We start from the raw sequence: 19,844 nt of genomic DNA on the forward strand, positions 1-19,844 counted from the left end.
AAACCATACATGCTGAGTTTAACTCGTTTATGATATATGTAACTTATCATTTTAGATCACCTCTGCATTAATTGGTTTTTGCTAATGCAGGTCCAAGATGCCATTCAGCGCCTACAAAATGTCATGAATCTGCGCTTAACTGTCAGTGAAAAACTTGAGACGTCATTGCGTGATCTTGCACGGACTGGAGACGTACAAGCTTGCAAGGCTGTTCGGAAGGCAGCTGATGCTACATTGAAAGATACTGCGAAGGAGCTGAAGTCTATACTTGATATCTTGCAGTCTTCCTCCCAAGCGTTGCATATTTTGCCCAAGGTTGGTTGCTTTTGGGCTTTGTTGTTGCAGTTTATGTGGGCTTCAATCAATTACATAATTTGTTTTTGAATTTTCCTACTGATTTAATGGAAATAAAATTCCATTGAACATGCAGGTAGAAGAGTTGATTCATAAAGAGAAAGAAAAGCAGGACAAGTTAATTCAGAAACATACTGTAGTAGTTGATAGCTACGATAGGAAGCTACCAAGTAAGGAGATTGACAGTCGCATATCTTCTCATGAGCAGAAGCTTATTGTTTTGAAACAAGAGGTAGATGAGTTGTTGCAGGCAGTTGATGAGATATAACTGATGTCCAGTTAGTCTGATAGGTATAAAGTTCACTGAGAGGAAGGTTTTCTTTTTTGTTATAATTGAGAATGAGCAGCTGTGCCGTTCTGAAAGATTTTATTATGAGAGGATGACTTTTCTTCCTAGCTTTTAATGTTGCAGAATTTAAATAGTTCGTATGTGGAGAGAGAGGCCAGTCTGTTAAGAATTGTGCACTGGAACTATTTTATGTGAAAAAATGAACAAAGAGAAGCTTAAATTACCTCTTCTTTTGCAATACAAGCAGACGCTGAACATGAAATGAGACCGGAATGAAACAATGAAGCTGACCTTTTAAAATGATGCAAAATTGCTGTTAACATAATTGGATGCTTGGGTATTTAAATTGATTCTGTAATGTAGCTGTTCATATTCTGCCTGTTTTGTTAGGGTAAAATCAATATTGGAAGTTTCTAGGATCTCAGATACACTGGTCTTGGTGAACGGGGTGAGTAAATTTTGATTACTAAAAATTCGTGGTTTACCGTGGGTTTTTATATATAACTCTGGAAAGATCAAATTCCTCGATATGGGGCAATAAGTGTCCAAGTTCAAGGCACTTCTTTTGCAAGGTGAATGTTGAGTATTACTAAAAATTTGTGAAAATTGTTTTACCATGGGGTTTTATATATAACTCTGGAAAGATCAAATTCCTCGATATGGGGCAATAAGTGTCTTTAAGTTCAAGGCATTTCTTTAGCAAGGGGAATGTTAACTCTTGGCTTAATTTTAATTGGATTAAATATCAAATATATGAAGTGCGTCGCACTCGTGTCAAACTATCAAAATATCTCATCTTATTACATATTTGATGGGTATAAGACTTTTTCTGACATTGTATTTTAACATATATAAAGGCGAATTGCATTTTTCATTTGTCATTCTTTGTGAAAAGATCACAAAAACACAGCCTAATGGCAAATATAAAGTATCAGATTTTGTTGTTGTGTATTTGCTTTTTTCCATGAAGATTGCATTTTGTGTCGTGCACTGGAGATGATACATCGCCTATTACCGAAATCGTGTCTTTACATCGCTAGTGTTTAATTAGACCTCCTCTCAAAGATGTACTTAGTTTAATGGATCTGTTTTCACAGGTTCAGTGTGAAAGATGTCCTTTATTGATCCTTTATCTTTATCTGGGTTGTTGTATGTTATGTAAATTCACAAATTTGTCGGATGCTATTATATTGTAGTTTTTAATGCCCTTGTTTAGTATGACTAAAAAGTGAAGGATGTAATATGTAAGATTTATATATTGAATGATATTAAAAATACATCACTCGCTGTAGAAGAGGACAGAGAATGGTGTAGAAGAGGACAGCGAATGGTGAGTTATGATTTCATAAGAGCGGAAAGACAAGGGCTTAAGCATGCTAAATTATTTTGAAAGTTATTTAACTTAGTCCTTTAAAATTTAATTGTCTTTTTTTTTTTAATTTTTTTTTGATTTACATCATGTGGATGTGAGGGTTGGTGCATGAAGGAGGTATCTTGGTTTTCGTAACCATACATGGCTTGTTTATGCCATGGAATTTATATTTTATCTTTTTGCTATGCAAGTGAATTATTATTATTATTCAGCCGAAGGTTTTGTGGGGAAGGGTTCAAATGTTTTTGGGGAATCGTTCAAGTTAATAGAGTTTGAAATATCTTGCGGAATATCATTCAGTTGGGGCAAATTTAGGGATTTATTCTTGAGAAAATTGCCATGAGCGTACTATAATCAAATTACAGATTATGTGAGAATTATGGTAGTATGGATGATGATATTTGTCATTGAGAATTTTGTTGCAATTAATAATCTTTGTAGTTTTGGTAAATGAGAATTATGTTTGTATGGATGATGATCTTTGTCAATCATAAATTTGTTACAATGGCAACTCTCCGTAATCTTAGTAGTGTGAGATTCCTAGGCAATGTGTGTTGGAGTCCTAGAGGGAAGTGGGATACTGTGTGGAATTGTTGGGTTGGGCAGTTTGAAAGGAAAGAGGGTTGTGGATTGGCACTAATGTATGTTCGTAGACAACAAGGTTCAAAGATATGAAACCGGATTCGTCCCCCTAGCCTCTCGTGTCTTGAATCGGGTGAATCAAACACAATTCGGTTGGATTCGTGCCTTTTTGTTCTATCCCGATTGGACACGATTGTGTCCTGATTCTGGGACACAAATCCCGAAAATTAGACTTCCGCACGATGTTAAAAGGCCAATTTGGCCATTTTAATTTCACATTCACCTTTCTTCTTGGTTGTGGGTTTGCTGTGGGTGTGTGAGAGCAAATAACAAAGGGTGTGGGAGCTTTTTCAAGGACATTCAAGCAACAGGTAAGTGCATTTTCTCTCTATTTTTTTGCATTTTTATTACGACAGTTTGCATGTGCATTTCTTTTACAAATTTGTGCATTTTTTGTTTATTTTTTTACAGCATTCATGGCTCAATCAAGGGCAACAGGGAAGGGGCAAAGGAAGGGGAATAATGTTCCCATTGGAGATGCCCCTCCTCTTCCAATTTCATTAGGGTCTGCTACAAGTGTTCCCTCTATTGCAAGTGGAGCAACAACTTCAAATGTTCAGGGAAGACAACATCCTCAAGATAACAAATATCCCTTGTGGAAATATGTCACAAGAGCAAGGGCTAGACAACAATATGAAGGGAGAAGACAATGCGAGTTGGAAATGCAACTATTTCAACACTAATTTCATGAGCACATATTATTGTGTGAAAGCTCATTTGTTGACTTTTACCAAGTTGTGGAATTGCAGTTTGTACAAAGGTGCCTTTACCCAAGAGGAAAGAAATGGAAAGAGAGACCAATGTTGGTATGGCAAATGTGGCTGCAAAATCTAAAAGAAAACAAGAATGATGACCCCCTTCCATTCTTGAGGAAAAAGAACAACAAATTTCCATTTGAGAGTTATGGTGGGGGACAAACAACAAAAAGAAAGGCACTTGCACTTGGTCCAATGGACAAGATTTTTATGAAAGAAACAGGAAGAGTTTGATCTCACTATTGCCTTTTTTTTTTTTTTTTTTTTAAGCAAAACTTCATATCCTTTAATGTTGCACACTCACCTCTATTTATTGAGATGTGTTGAGCTCTAACTTAAGGGGCTCCATCAGGGTATGTGCCACCTGGGTCAGAGAAACTTAGAACCAAATTATTGACAAAGGCAAAAAAAGAGGTGGACAAAATGCTTGAGCCTATTAAATCAACATGGCCAACATCTGGGGTTAGCATTGTTTCTGATGGATGGACAGATCCAGCACGACACCCACTCATCAACTTCACGGTGTCTTCCTTGGCTTGAAATTAGTGGATGCACAATATATTGGTGAGCTGCTTATTAAAGTTATTGAAGATGTAGGTGTTGATTCTTGTGTGCAAATCATTACAGATAATGCACTTGTTTACAAGGCTGTTGGCATGATTGTGGAAGCTAAATATCCACAAGTGTTTTGGACACCTTGCATTGTCCATTCATTGAATTTAGCACTTAAATCTATTGCTTTTGATGTGCTTTGGATTGGAAGCATTATTGAGGATGCACAACATATCCGCAACTTTGTACAAATTCATAGAAATGCCCTCACTATCTACAAGGAGTACACCATTCTATCATTTTTGAAGATTGCAGAGACACGGTTTGCCTCTTCATTCATCATGTTGAAGAGGTTGAGGGAGGTCAAGACCGCTCTTGGGGCCATTGTTATTTCAGAGTTTTGGCCTTTTTGGAGAAACACAGATCAAGCAACCTCTAAAAGAGTGAAGGACAAAGTGTTAGATGATGCTTGGTGGGAGAGGGTAGATCTACTTATCAGAGCATGGACCCTATCATTTCTTTGCTTCAATTTGCAGATACAGACCAGCCCATCCTAGTAGAGGTTTATGAGGGATGGGATTCCATGATTGAGTCTGTGAGGAGCATTATTTTACAGAGTGAGTGCCCTGAGTATGAGACATCATCAGAGGCCTTCACCGCCATACATGATATTCTTGTCAGCATATGGGACAATAATTGCACACATTTACATTGTTTGGTTCACTCATTGAACCCAAAATACTACAACCATGAGTGGTTGAATGGTGGACCTTCTCGCAGATTCCCTCCTCACATGGATGGTGAAATCTCACAGGGGAAGAAAGATGCATTCAAGCAGATTTTTTAGGATAGAGCATCCCTTGATGAGGTTGAGGATGGGTTTCCAAAGTTTTCCACCGGTACTTGTTGATTTGCAGGATATGATGTGATTAGCGACAAGGGGCTAAGAAGCCTTATTCTTGGTGGGCAACTCATGGGGCAACAAACCCTCCTCCACAGTAGTTAGCCATGAGGCTCCTCTTTCAGGTGACTTCATCCTCTTGTTGTGAGAGGAATTAGAGCACATATGGGAATTTGTATAGTGTCAAGAAGAGCAGGTTTGAGTAGTTTAGGGCAGAGACAATGTTGTATGTGGACACCAACCTTTGTCTTATTTACATGCAGAGGGATGAGTGGTTGAAGGGAAAGACAAAGATGTGTGATGTCTTTCCTGATTACAGTGTTGAGTTGGCATTGACCAACTTGGATCTCAATGAGCCAGTGCTAGAACTTGTCACATTTGATGATGGTGATGCTGTAGAGGGGTCATCCTCCACACCAACAATATGCAGAGATGACTTTGGATACAGAGGAAGAGGATGCCGCAGAGGAGAGTAGTGGTGACCATGATGATGAGTACAATGGTGCTGATTTTGATGATGAGGATTAATGACTCATGAGCTACCTACTGCCTTAGGCTTGTAGACTTGTAGTTGTTTTGTATTTGCTATTTCTATTTTCCATTGGTATTGTACTACTTATATAACACATTTTGATTTTGATGACTTGATGAGAAAACTACAGTGTCTTGTTTTTCTCCTATTGGATCATTGATGAATTGAATATGTATTATGATTTATCATTCATGTCACAATTGTATTTGTATGCATAATGTTACTTTGTAAAACTTACATCTAGATGAAGATCTATGTTTGAATCAATGAATTTTATCATGAATGAGAATTTGTGTAAGAAATATCTAATTTTTTATATATATATATATATATATATATATATATATATATATATATATATATATAACTTGTCTTAATGTGTCCTGTTCCGGGGGTTCAATGTGTTTGTGTTTGACACTCGAATCCCCATGTCCTTCCTGTTTCGTGTTCGCGTGTTAGGTGACTAAGGTTCAAATCCATTATAACGATATATACATTATGGGCTTATAGTTGTGAAAGCTAATTCAAAGGAGAATATGTTAGTAGGAATAAATCTTCTAGACTTGATTGAATAATGTACCTGTCAATATGCACAATCTCCCAAGTTAAGCTTGGGGAAAAAGTCGTATGGTGATATAAGAGTGCATTAGGATGATTGTATGAATATCATAATGGTGTTTGCACAATGCATTTGAGGCATAATGAATAAAACCTTGGTATCACAAGGTGTATATTAGTGAGCATGTTTAAGTAATTAGATCATTTATGGCTAATGATCCACTGGATTTGTAGGAGCTATTTTGGTATGCAAGAATATTTAGTGTGAGATTAGTTATAGGGTGGAGGTGCTTGGAAATTTGATTCTAAGTAGTGCATTGCTTTAGATAAGCATATGTAGGTTGGTCTACATAGAATAGTAAGTTGTGGTCTGGGATAATGTTACTAGTTATTATATACAATAGAATGATAGTGAACAAGTCTTGAAGTTATCATCAAACAAAAATGCCATTATTATATGTAAGAATGATGCAAGTACTTCACCTTTAGACATAAGAATACATCTTATTAATGAAGGATTACAAAGCATGATCGTAAAGGAGGCCGAAAGAGCTTGAAAGGGAAAAGAGAATGACCAAGAAAAGAGAACATGCGTGTGAAAGTGATAGATGAACCATGTGATCATTGAATAATCTTTGCGACAAGTTGTATGTATGCTAGGAAGACATGCCTGTTTTAAACCAATAACTCATGGGTATGAAGGTGAAATAAAAAATGGATTTTTACTCAATTGGGAAGTTGCAAATGGATAAATAAAGCATTCCGATGAATGGGTTGTCTTGGTGGATGGAATTGAAATTCACAAAATTTTCCATGGAAATGAAAAGGAATTGTGTAAAGAATAAAGACGACTAGAGATGAGAGTATGGGATACCATATTATGGAAGTTCAACTGTTGGAGGATGTTGAAACATTAAGGAGATGATTTCAACAATAAATAGGAAGCATTGGAATAAGATGAAGATAAAGAATGTTGAGTGCATTCTCAATGTGCAAGGGCAACAAATCAAAGCAGGGCATAACAATTGTAGTTTCTTTTAGAGTGGAAGTGTAAATAAGGAACATGAAATAAGAAATGTATTTATCCTTGGTTTTCACTACAAAGAAAATGAACTTGAAATGAGTCCATATTAATGATATGGGAAATGTTGAAAGGTTATTTTTTTGAGGTATGATTGGGTAATAAAAGGTGCTCGTGAATGAAGCCCTTATAGCTACTATGTGCTGCAAATGAGGAAATGTCAAGTTGGGTTTGGTTGAAATTATTCAGGGAAGGGAGTAGTGATGCATTAGAAAGGAAATTGGAATTACAACTTAAAAAAAGAGCAAATTATTGTTGCCATAATTAGATGGGACATCAGGAAAGCCCAAGACAATAATGGACACTGTCCAACACAATAGAGGACACTACAACAATGTTATAGGAAGCTACTGATATTGAGGAATTTGATATAGCAATTACTAGTGAACATGGCTAGCAAGGGAAATCTAATAATGAGGGGATTTTTACACATTAAACATTTCTTTGTTTATAACAATATCATTTTATGTTTATAACAATAGTAAATATAAATGTTTGCTCAAGTTGTGAAATTACTATTTGATGAGAAAATAATAATGAATGATCCACTACGTGCATTGCAGAAATTTCATGAAGTGGATTGATTATGTTGTGCAAAATCCATGCCATGGAGAGGACTTGAAAGAAAATTTGGAGAATTTATCGACTCTGCTCTTGCTGTTTGATTTATATTTTTTTGAGTTTATGTAAAGCTAATTAAGGTATGAAAATGCTAGACATGCAATAAAATAAAGTGGTTGGAATGCTATACATGCAATAAAATGAATGGTTGGAATGGATATGCACTAGTGGGCATGTCAAGAAATATTGCGTGGTGCTTATACATTGATAGTGCATATGGATATTAGTTAAGATTAATAAACTATTACAAATGCCACCTGTGTGATATAATGATTAAATATGATTGATGTAATTGTATAACCAAAAGTAGTGATAGTGTGGTTGAATATGTTCACGATACTATTGCATACGAGAACCAACATTATGAAAAAGGACAATGATAAAAAATGGCTAGCAAGGGAGATCTAATAATCAAGAGAAATTTCTCACATTAAACATTCCTTTGTTGATAGAAGTAGCATTACATGTTTATAACATTAGTAAATATAAATGTTTGCTCATATTGTGAAATTGCTATTTGATGAGAAAATAACAACGAACGATCCACTATGTGAATAACAAAGATGTCATGAAGTGGATTGATTATGTTGTGCGAAATCCATGCTATGGAGAGGACTTCAAAGAGAAAAAATCATGACTTAGCTCTTGCTATTCGATTTATATTTTTTTGAGTTTTATATGTGAAACTCAAGGTATGAAAATTCTAGAAATACAATAAAAGGAAATGGTTGGAATGCATATGCACTAGCAGACACGTCAAGAAATATTGTGTGGTTGATATGCATTGGTAGTGCATATATATATATATATATATATATATATATATATATATATTAGTTAAGATTAAAACTATTACAAATGCTATGATTGTGGAATAATGATTAAATATGATTGATTTAATTGTGTAACTGAAAATAGTGAGTGTGGTTTAATATGTTCACGATATTATTACATACAAGAACCAATGTTATGAAAAAGGACAAGGATAAAAATTGGTTGATCAAGAGGTCGGTGAAATGAGTATGTGAGCTTCTACAAGTGATTCGGGAGGATCTAGAATGCCACAAAATTTGAAGTGCTTAAAACTCAATGCAAAGGTCGCCATGACACAAATATCAACAAGAGATTTCCAACAAAACTTGAACGACCTCAAACAAACTTCGTATGAGGAAGATATCACATTCTAAAGTTCTCCGAGAATGAGAGACAAGCCAAGCTGGTGGTTATGAGCCAGAGTCAAATCGTTAGTCGAGGTGGGGTAAGCGAAATAGAAATATAGAAAGAACCGAATTCACTCTTTTCTAAATCAATCGGCTGGTTACCCCCGAAAGCCTGCAAGGAGGATTGGTCCAACCACTGGGCTAGAACGCCATAGTTATATTATTTTGGTAGGATAATAGCAATAGTTGGACGTAATGACTAGAACGCCATAATGATATGATTTTTCACCCTTTTCCTAGAATATATTCTTCTCAAATTTCTCTGCGAGCGCAAGTGATATATGGTAGTCAGGATAGGTGCCACTCGGTAGTACGAGTTGATGTGGCAAGTTGCATGGAGAACACATGGCAAACTCAAAAACAAACATGTTGTAGATGCTGATGTGGCATGATGACATGATCTATAGTTGGCATTTGATGTGGACCCATTTGGAAGGTGATGTGGCATTGTTGACCAGAAAAATGATGTGGGCCGATCAAAGGCTGCCATGTGGCAACCTTGATCAACTAGGGAGGTTCCAAAAGTTGTGGCCAAGACGTTCCAAAACAATTGTGAACCAGATGGAAGGGTAATCAAACCCCTAACCTTGGCGTAGGCAAGCACAACATTTTACTATTGCACCATGTGATGGTCGTTATAATAATTATTGAAAGTATTTTGTTTAAAGTTTGTATTAACCGTGGGGCTTCCATTACCAAAAGATTGTTATAATGGGTTTGTCAAAGAGGGAAGGTCGGCGAGATTGATCTCGTGACTTGCCACAAGAAACATCATAATAAATCACACACTAGCCATTGGACCAATGATCCATAATTTATATGGAATGGAAATAGGTATCATATTTGATACAAATATTGTGTTGGCCCAAAAATCCCAAGAGTGTTGGGATTCAAACCAATGGCCTCCCATTTGCCAAATGTTTTATATACCACCGAATTGCTATGTGCCTATGTTCATAGAATCCGATTTTACTTCTTTTATGCGCTGGACACTGATTTTTCTATTGTACATTAGGTTTTTAGATTAATAGAAGCAGTCTCACAGTTAGAAGTTGGACTTGGAGACGTAGCCTGATGAATGGGTGAACTCTGTTAACATATTGGTGTCTATTGTCTATTTCATTATCTTGCTATCTTTTTAGTGCATTTGATCCTATTGTTGCTTAGTTTTGGTTCCTTAACACTTTAATGAGTATAACTGTTCACACTTAAAATTTGACAAACCATCAATTTTAAAGATCTAGATCAATAAGACACCATTTAATTAGGGAATATCAGAGATGAGATTGGTAATCATGCATGTGTGGATTTAATAAGCTTATGTTTCACATATGATGAAGGGAATTTAGATAAAAATACATTTAGTTAGGATTTGATATCATAAATTGATATGTTTGTGTGACTTGAGAGCATTTATGTGAATAATACTCCACCTAGTGTGGTTAATTAGAAAGCCTTAGACATGTAAAAGTTATTTAAACTTTTAGAATGAATTCATATGGGACAAAATTCTATGTTATGTGCATTAGGTATGTATTAAAAGTCAGTCATAATTAAAGACTAGTGATCCTCTTGTGAGAATAAAATGCCATGTGAGATAAGTCATGTGTGAGTCTATAGTCATACTGGGAATGGAAAAGTTGTATTGCTAATAATGTTCAATTATCTCTCCCCGTGTATTGGTGTCCTTGAGTGTAACCTTAGAGGGGAATGATTTCCGAAGGGACTATAGAGTAGAAAAAGGAAATGCCCTTTAGTACCCTTGAAGCATTGTCTAGTAGAGAACTGGTGTATAGTTGGTGTTGTGTTGGGTTCAAGAGGAGGGAACCTACATGGATGAACAACTATGGGGGAGGTGGATGGATGACATGTTGAAATGTTTGCTAGCCCTTCCAACTCATCATGGTGGAATACATAACATATGAATATGGTATTTTTGAATTGATGCAAATATGCATTAAATAAATGGGCATGGATAAACTATAGACACTACAACAATACCCTATGATTAGCATCCCTTTTTGCTTCCTTTTTTACGTCTAGAGCCCATTTTTGGTTCTATTTGTGTCCATTTATCAAATATGGTGCAAAACAAGATGCAAATTTTGCACCAAGTTTTGCACCAAGTCTTACATCAAGTTTAGCACCAGGTATTGTAATAGGTTTTGCACCATATTTTACACCAAGTTTTATGCTAGGTTTTATGCCAAGTTTTGTGCCATCCTTTGCACCATGTTTTGCATCAAGTTTGGCACCTAATTTTGTTTCACCAACTTTTGCATCCTCTATTGCATCCACTTTTTGTGCCTACACTTGCATCGTCTCTTGCATCCTCTTTTGCATCATTTTTTAAATCAATTTTTGCATCCATTTTTGCATATTTTTTGCATCTCCTTTGTGCCAAGTTTTTCATTGAGGTTTCTGTCTAGTTTTGCATCTACTTTTGTTGCATCCAATTTTACATCTTATTTTGCATCCATATTTACATCCTCTTTTTCATCTGTTATTGTGTCCACTATTGCATCCATTTTTCTTGTGCCATAATTTGCACCTAGTTTGACACCTCCCTTTGCACCCTTTTTTGCTTCTAAATTTGCATCCATGATTGCATCCTCATATACATCTAGGTTTTCATCAACTTTTACATCTATTTTTGCATCATTTTTTGTATCCACTTTTGCGTCAAGTTTTGCATCAGGATTGTGTCCCATATTGCATCTACTTTTGCATCAAATTTTGTTGCATCAACTTTTGCATCCTATTTTGCATCCATTGTTGCACCCATGTTTACGCCCACTTTTGCATCCCTTTTTGTATCTTCATTTGCTTCTTTTTTTGCATCTATCATTGCATCCATTTTGTTTTGACACAATTTGTGCCATTTTTTGTACTTACTGTTGTACCCGCGTTTGCTTCCAATTTTTCATCTATTTTTTCATCCACTTTTGTGTTGGGTTTTGCGTCTCATTTTGTATCTTCTTTTTCATGTACTTACATTGCATCCATATTTTGCATCCAATTTTGTTTCTCTTGTTGCACCCATGTTTGCATCCACTTTTATATCCCTTATAGCATCTTGTCTTGCATCTAAGTTTGCATATTTTTTGTGTCTCTTATTGCATCCACTTTTGTTGTGCTATGATTTGTGCCATATCTTATGCCTATCATTTCAACCCAAAATTTCTTCCACTTTTGAATCCACATTTGCATCCTCTTTTTTTTCCAAGTTTGCATCAAATATTGTTTATGTTTTTTGCATCCCATTTTGAATCTACTTATACATCCACTTTTGATTCGTCCAATTTTGCAACTAATTTTGTGTCCATTATTGAACCCATGTTTGGTCCATGTTTACATCCCTTTTTTCATCCAAGTTTTCCTCCTTTTTGCATTCAAGTTTGTGTCTTTTTTTACATTCACTATTGTATCCACATTTTTTTCACCACAATTCATGCTAAGTTTTATGCCTACTATTGCTCCCATGTTTTCTTCCACTTTTTAATCCATGTTTGCATCCTATTTTGTGTACAAGTTTGCATCAACTATTGCATCTAATTTTTCATCCACTTTTATGTCAATTTTTCTCTCTTGTTTTACATCTACTTATGTTGTGTCCACTCTTCATCTAATTTTATGTCTATTTTTGCCCCCATTTTTTTTGTTCACTTTTGCATCCCTTTTCCAACACACATCATATTTTTTTCATTGATGATATTTCTTATGACATTGAAAATTATGAACAACTAATGACAATGTCAATAATTATGACGATGATGATAATGAAGATGATGACTATGAAATGAATTGTGATTGTTATGATAATGATAATGATGATAAAGACGATGAGGGTTATAATGACAATGATGATGATGATGCTAATGACCTTGGCCATTATTCCCAATTTTTAAATGTTGTCATGGTCATAATCATAATCATTATCTTCGGTGTCATCTTCCAAGTCATCATCATCTAATCATCATTATCATTATTTTCATCTTGGTCATCATCAACAACAATAATGACATGAATGATGATTATGATGTTCATGATGAAGATGACAACAATTATGATAGAAATTATATTAATTATGATGATGGGGATGATGACAATGATAATGGTAGTGATGATGATGATCATCAATCATCTCTAAAAAATAAAGGTTTTATTTCTCTTGGATATATCATGTGTCCTAACAACCCTTTTCGAGCACTCATAACATTTTTTGGGTTGGCAGTATTTCTTACGATACCTATAATTATGAACAATTGACGACAATGTCCATAATCATGATGATGATGATGATGATGACATGAATGGTGATTATGACGATAATGAAATGATGACAATAATGATTAAAATGATGGTGGTAATGATGACGATAATGAAGATGATGACACTCCCTCTAAACTAGGGAGGTACTCATAATGAGACAAAGAAGTACTCTCAAGTTGAAATATTCATATAAGAAGGGATCTAGATTGATAAGCATCAATGATGATTTACATCATCATAGCCAACATTGTCAAAATAGCAAGGCCTTGACTAACAAGGTCTATCTCTCCATTAGATCATAGTACAATGTTGGGAGGCATAAATTTGGACACCATTGCCTCTCTAGGAACTTACCCCACTAGGATGCTCACGAGGTATGTCCTCAAATTATCATTTCCTAATCCACTATCATAATATTTGACATAGGAAATGTCGATCCTCATGAATATTCTTATCTTAGATTAATGTACTTGACTTATGATGATTATTCCTAGTCAAAGTACAAATTCTCAAAGAATATTGGTCCCAGATGTTTATCCAATCCACCATTCTCCCCACTGGTGTCTTTACTAGGCTTACGACTGTTAGACCTCACCATAGTACATGACACATGGATAATATGATGTCTACCCTCACTCCCTCTCAACCAGAGAGGAGACATCCACAAGCATAAGCGCTTTTCAAGAATACCCATCATTTTCATAGAGAATAAAATCATTAATTTGTTTTCATTGCATGATGCCTTTATGATTAAGAATTCATAGATGTGTGGCAAAATATTTCCCCTTTTGTCATTTGTGATGAAATAAAATAAAAAAGTGAAAGCCAAAATAATTAAAGATACACTATAATGATTTATCTAAGTCTAAACTCTAAGGTTAAAGTGAAAATTCATGTAAATGTTATATCTATGAGTTGTGGCAAACTTATGAAAACCTTATTCCCTAATTCCTGTATATAATAAAAATAAAAAGAAAGAAAAATAAGGCCCAATGAATGGTAACTCATGTATTCATTCCCTCTTTGGAAAACATATGAATATATACACTCCTAGTCACACTTGATCACATGTTTGTGATGGTTAAATCACGAAGTTCTCTTTTCCCTTGCATTTTCACTTCATCATTTAAGCACCTAATTGAGGATCTAGGGAATTTTTGTTGCCTAAGGGTTTCATGTCTACTCTTGGTTTACTTATGTCACACTACTGTCAATTTATGTGACGGAGTGAAATACATAAGTTTGTGAGTTATTAGTACAATGTATTAAGTTAGTCACCACACACATATGTATTACATCTCATTGATCCACATGTGTGGGTTGGATACTCATTGCTTGAAAACTTTAATCGAGACTAGTTTAGGGCTTTAATGGTATAGCTTACAAACTATATTGTTAAACATTGTGATTCATCCTTTCTTTTCCTTGAGAAACTTGATAATATTGAAGTCACTCCCAATAACCCATGGAGATGGGGAGTATAAATTACTTGTGCTGGAAATATAATTGAGAAATAGAGGTTTTCCATTTGAGATATTGGAGTCATAGACATTGGATACATGGTAGTAGTCCTCGATTTCAATTAACAAAAAATGTATTGACATAATGCAAAAGAGGTAAACATATTGGTAACCTTAATGTCCTGATCATTCCAAATAATAACCATTCCACCCAAGTATCTCTAAGCATCAATCACTACTATTGGAAATTACTCCCCCATTTGCTAATTATATGAGGTAGAACCTCACTTAATATTTTTGTTTCTTATATCAGCATTATTGATGGGTGCTTTGCGTACCATTTTTCTTTTAAGAATGTTTTTTTCCTTTACTATTGAGGCCCCTCATGATCCATGAGACTATTTTCATCGATAATTTACACAGAAAGGAAGTATAATGTGACTAAAAAAAATGTTTCAAGATTTAAGTGCTTGGACAATTCTAGTTCATGAATCCTATATTTCCTTAACCTGGAACTGAATGGTGAACTTGATGGCCTTAAGGGAAATTGACCATTGAAAATCTAAAAAAGAGGTGGCTTTTGACTTTAACACATACAAGTTAATATACTAAAAAAAATATCCATAACAATTTCATCAATTAATGAATCATTAAAAAAATATCCAAAACAATTTCATCAAGCAATGAATCATTACATTCCAAAATACAATCTATAAATCTTTTGGGAATGTTTTTCTAAACCATGCTAAAAAACCAACATATTTAATATTAATATTTAACAATACTATAGACAATAACACATTTTGATAAATTAAATAACATATTATCAGGCCTAAGAAATGTCACTAATAGAAAACTAAAAAGCATGCAACTAATGGAAGTGATGACTCAAGGCCACCATAAGATAATTAATCTATTAAGACCAATATTAATGGGGACAAAGATCTACAAAGGACAAAGAAAAACCTATTTTAACTTTATTGTTTTATTAGGTTCAAGTTGAACATCTCAACGTATAATGAAGAGTATAATTAGTTTTATTGCATTAATAAAACCCAAGCACATTCTATAACATAGCAAGGAAGAGATGTATAATACCCATCTCAGCGGCACAACACATGGCATTGAGTTACTTTTTTGTATATAATTCAAACTCCCATCATAAAATAAAAAAATTAGCATGAATGGAATGTTTAATCCATTTTTATAAAAACAAAATATAATTTTTCTTATACAAAAAAAAATAACAAAAACTAAATATATATTTTTTAGAAAATAAAAAAAATACAAAAACTAATATATATTAAAAAAGAAACTAAAACATAAGCAAACTAGAATTTGAATTTGACACTCTTGTTCACTTTCGGAAACTCATATGGTGGAATGTGATATCTTTATCCTCATCTTTAGCTTTTTCCTAAAAAATAAAAGCATACAAAAGCAGGAAAGAGCCATAAAGCATGGTGAAGCTTTTTCCTAAGCACAAAAGCATATAAAAAGTGGAAAAGGCCATTTTTATACAAGGAAACATTATTCACCCAAAAGATTTTCCCAAATTGAACTAATGAGGAATTTGGGAAATCTTCATAGCCTTCACTTTCCTATATATCAGAGGCTTGGCCATTAAGAAAATGATGGGAATTATTGTATTGTCACGTTGTTGAGATCTATCTTGAGAGGGAGAGTTTTGGAGCTAGGAGTTGGGGGAGGTGCTGTTGCAACTAGATCTGATGGTTGTTACTTTCCTCCAACTCCTTTATTAATATAGATCAGTTGTTCTTCCTTCCATATGTTTATATTCAATATGTACTTATTCTATTTAACTAATGAATGTATGGGATTTTGGTTTATATTTATTTATTCAATAATATTTATATGTTTTTGATAGTTTCGATTATCAAGATATTATGTTGTGAACGTTGCTTTATTCTCTCTCTTATGTGTAGGACCAAGATTTGGAGCTAGCTAGGAGCGCTTCCTAGCTACACTAAAAACTCCAAGAAGACCTGCATGCAAAGATTCACAGGAATTCCTTCTCTTTTTCTTATTCTATACTTTACATCTTGATCTATTAAGAATCCTGAGCCTTAAAACAACCTTTCTCTTAATCGACCTGTCCTAGGTTTCCGGGATAAACTGAGAGGGTTTTATGTTCATCTAACCATGCATTAAATCCTACAGAAAAATGATATTTAGAAATTGTAATATATTTCACTATGTAAATGAAATTATTAAAATGAACCCACAGAGGGGGTCATAAATGGAAATAAAAGTAAAACTCTAAACAAGAAGTAAAAAGTGGATGTAACCATGGATACAAAATTTGGAGTAGAATTGGATGTTAAACTAGCCGTCAAAACAAGATGCAAACAATGACACGAAAAGGGTTTTAAAGTAAAATTAAAAAATGGTGCAACACTAGACAAAAAGAAGGGAACAAAATAGGGCATACAAAAGGATACCAAATTGGGCGCAAACAAGGATGCAAAAATGGACACCAAAATGAGGATGCAAATAATGGTGTAAAATTATGATGCAAAATTGGGTGCAAAAAGGATGTAAGAAAATAAAAAAACAAGATGCAAAATGGGACTAAAAAAGGGTGAAACCAAGGATGCCAAAAATGATGCATAACTAGATGAAAATTCAAACTAAAATCTAGGTGAAAAATGAGATGTAAATGTGGACACAAAACATGGCAGAAAAAAAGATGCAAATTTGGATGCCAAAAATGATGAAAATTTGATACCAAAAATGACGAAAATTTGGACATAAAAAATGGTGCAAAATTGGACACAAGAGAAGAAAAAATGGGCATAAAAATGGCTCAAATTTGGATGCAACATTGGATGTAAATTAAGGTGCAACAAATGATTCAAAACTTGGTGCAAAAACAAATGCAAAAGTAGACGAAAAAAATGGCTCAAAATTGAACGTAACAATAGACACAAAATGGGATGCAAAGGTGGACGCAACACATGGCTCAACATAGGATGCAAATTTAGATTCTCAAAAGGATGCAAAATTGGATGCAAGAAATGGTGTTAAAAATGATTCTAAATTGGATGTAACAAATGATGCAAAATTAGATGCAAAATATGATGCAAAAAAGGGAGACAAATAAAACGCAAAAGTGGATGCAAAAAATGGTGCAAAAATGCATGCAAAATTTGGCACGAAATCAGATTCAACATATGGTGCAAAATTGGATGGAAAAAATTGTGTAAGAAAAGGCAGAAGAACTGGTGCAAAAATAGTTATAAAAATAAGTACAAAATTAGAAGAAAAAAATGGCATAAGACTAGATGCAAAAACTGGCACAAACTGGATGTAAAAAAGGCACTAAATCAGATGTCAAAGATGGTGTAAAACTCGATGCAAATTATGACACAAATCTAGAAGCAAAGAGTGGCACAAAAGAGGAAGCAAAAAATGATGCAAAAATAGATGCAAAAAATGGCACAAAACTAGAAGCAAAACCTGTTGTAAAACCAAATGAAAATCTTGGTGCCCAATATGATGCAAAATTTGGCGTAAAAAAAGATGCAAATTTTGGTGCAAAAAAGGACGCTTTAAAAATTGTACAATAGAGCCAGATTTAGCACCAGGCTGCTCATCCTAATTGAGAAAAAAAGACACTAAAATCTGGTGCTAAATCTGGCACAAATTGCCTGTTTTGTTATAGTGAGAAGTGTGTAGCAGTGATCAAATTTGAAGGGCAGGTCTTAATTTCATTTAGAAGGGCACACATCTAGGTCGCACTTCTATAATGAAAAGCATAAAAAAAAAGCAATTCAATTGACAATAGTAAATTATTTTTAAATTTCTTTTTATTTTTTCGCAAACAAAAAGATATCACTATGTCAAAGGCTGCATTAGTAAATGAATTACTCTTACACATGTGATTGAGAAATGTAACCACATAAGATCATATTTCGCAGGCCTTGAACTCAGCCACAATTGAACCAACTATAGGGACAAAATCATAGTTGGGAAATTGCATATGAGTACAAAAAATAAACATATAGGCATAATTATATCTTAATGAAATTGAAATAAAAATAAAAATACGAAGAAACAAAAATACTTATATTAAAAGTATATGGAAGGTCTCATTTATAAAATTAAAAATAAATTCTAGCTTATAGAGGAAGTATCAGTGTAATTTTAGCTTATAAACTTCAAATTTGACTAACTCACTATTTTATTGTCTATTAAAACTCTTCTGGAAAGTTGAGACTTCCAATATTTGCACATCTCAATTTATTGGAACTATAGTCCCTATACTTCGCTGCAAAATTGATACTCCTCATTAGTCTCCCTTATACATGCAGCAAAAGGAGACCTGTCTACGTAGCAAGAAGAGGATCATTATACGCTGAGAAGAGAAGGCCTTAACCAGCCCTAGACACAGTCAAAGAGGAGTCTATATAAGTTGCCCTAGCTGCAGTCCTCAAGGTTGATGTAATCCGCATTTAAGGGTGACACTTACACGCTATCAAAGGAGCCCTAACGAAGCCTACTAATCTATTGTTTGATGATGCCCTAATCCGCAATTATGATGAAGCCCTATTCGCAACGAAGGAGAGTTGATCAGTAGTGAACCCATACACTGTAATAAGGACCCTAAATATGCAGTTTAGAAGGGCTTCTATTTGTTGTCATCTAGCCGCAGCGAAGTAGCCATCATACAGAATGAAGCTGGAATAAGTTAAGGGACGGTTTGAGCCTCCCTCTTGCAACTGTGTGAGGATGGTTCCAGATTCATCGCATCTGGATTTTATACTCCATAATAAAATTCTATATATATATATATATATATATATATATATATATAACATATTAAATCTATATATATATATATATATATATATATATATATATATATGAGAATATATTAAATCAACCAATAGACATATAAATAAGAAATATACTAAGCATTCATTTTCAAAACAATGTAGTTTTAATTCACAATGCACTTGTAATTATAACAATATCTTAATACATATTAAATCAATAAATTTATATCTCAAATAAAACAAAACATAATATATATTAAATCAACATATAAATCAAAACATAATATATATTAAATCAATATATAAATCAAAACATAATATATATTAAATCAAAATACACATATTTATCATAATATAATAAATCAATATATACATATCTTAACACATTAATATCAATCAATAGACATATATAGGTATAAAAAGAAATAAACATAAT

General features: G+C 34.0%; 1 protein-coding gene across 1 annotated transcript in view; it reads left to right on the forward strand.

Annotated features, from left to right (window-relative positions):
• LOC149180495 (Ribophorin I) overlaps positions 1–866 on the forward strand; it is a 51,417-nt gene extending 50,551 nt beyond the window's left edge. The window contains exons 9-10 of the mRNA XM_089416141.1: positions 91–315; positions 431–866. Coding sequence (XP_089272267.1) covers positions 91–315; positions 431–622 — 417 coding nt within the window. The 3' untranslated portion in view covers positions 623–866. The remainder of the gene's footprint in view (positions 1–90; positions 316–430) is intronic.
• The last annotated feature ends 18,978 nt before the right edge of the window (positions 867–19,844 follow it).

The sequence above is a fragment of the Pinus tabuliformis genome, chromosome 3_2, assembly GCF_031772625.1.
Source record: "Pinus tabuliformis cultivar Carrire ecotype Pingquan chromosome 3_2, CPIR1, whole genome shotgun sequence".
Classification (NCBI taxonomy): Eukaryota; Viridiplantae; Streptophyta; class Pinopsida; order Pinales; family Pinaceae; genus Pinus; species Pinus tabuliformis.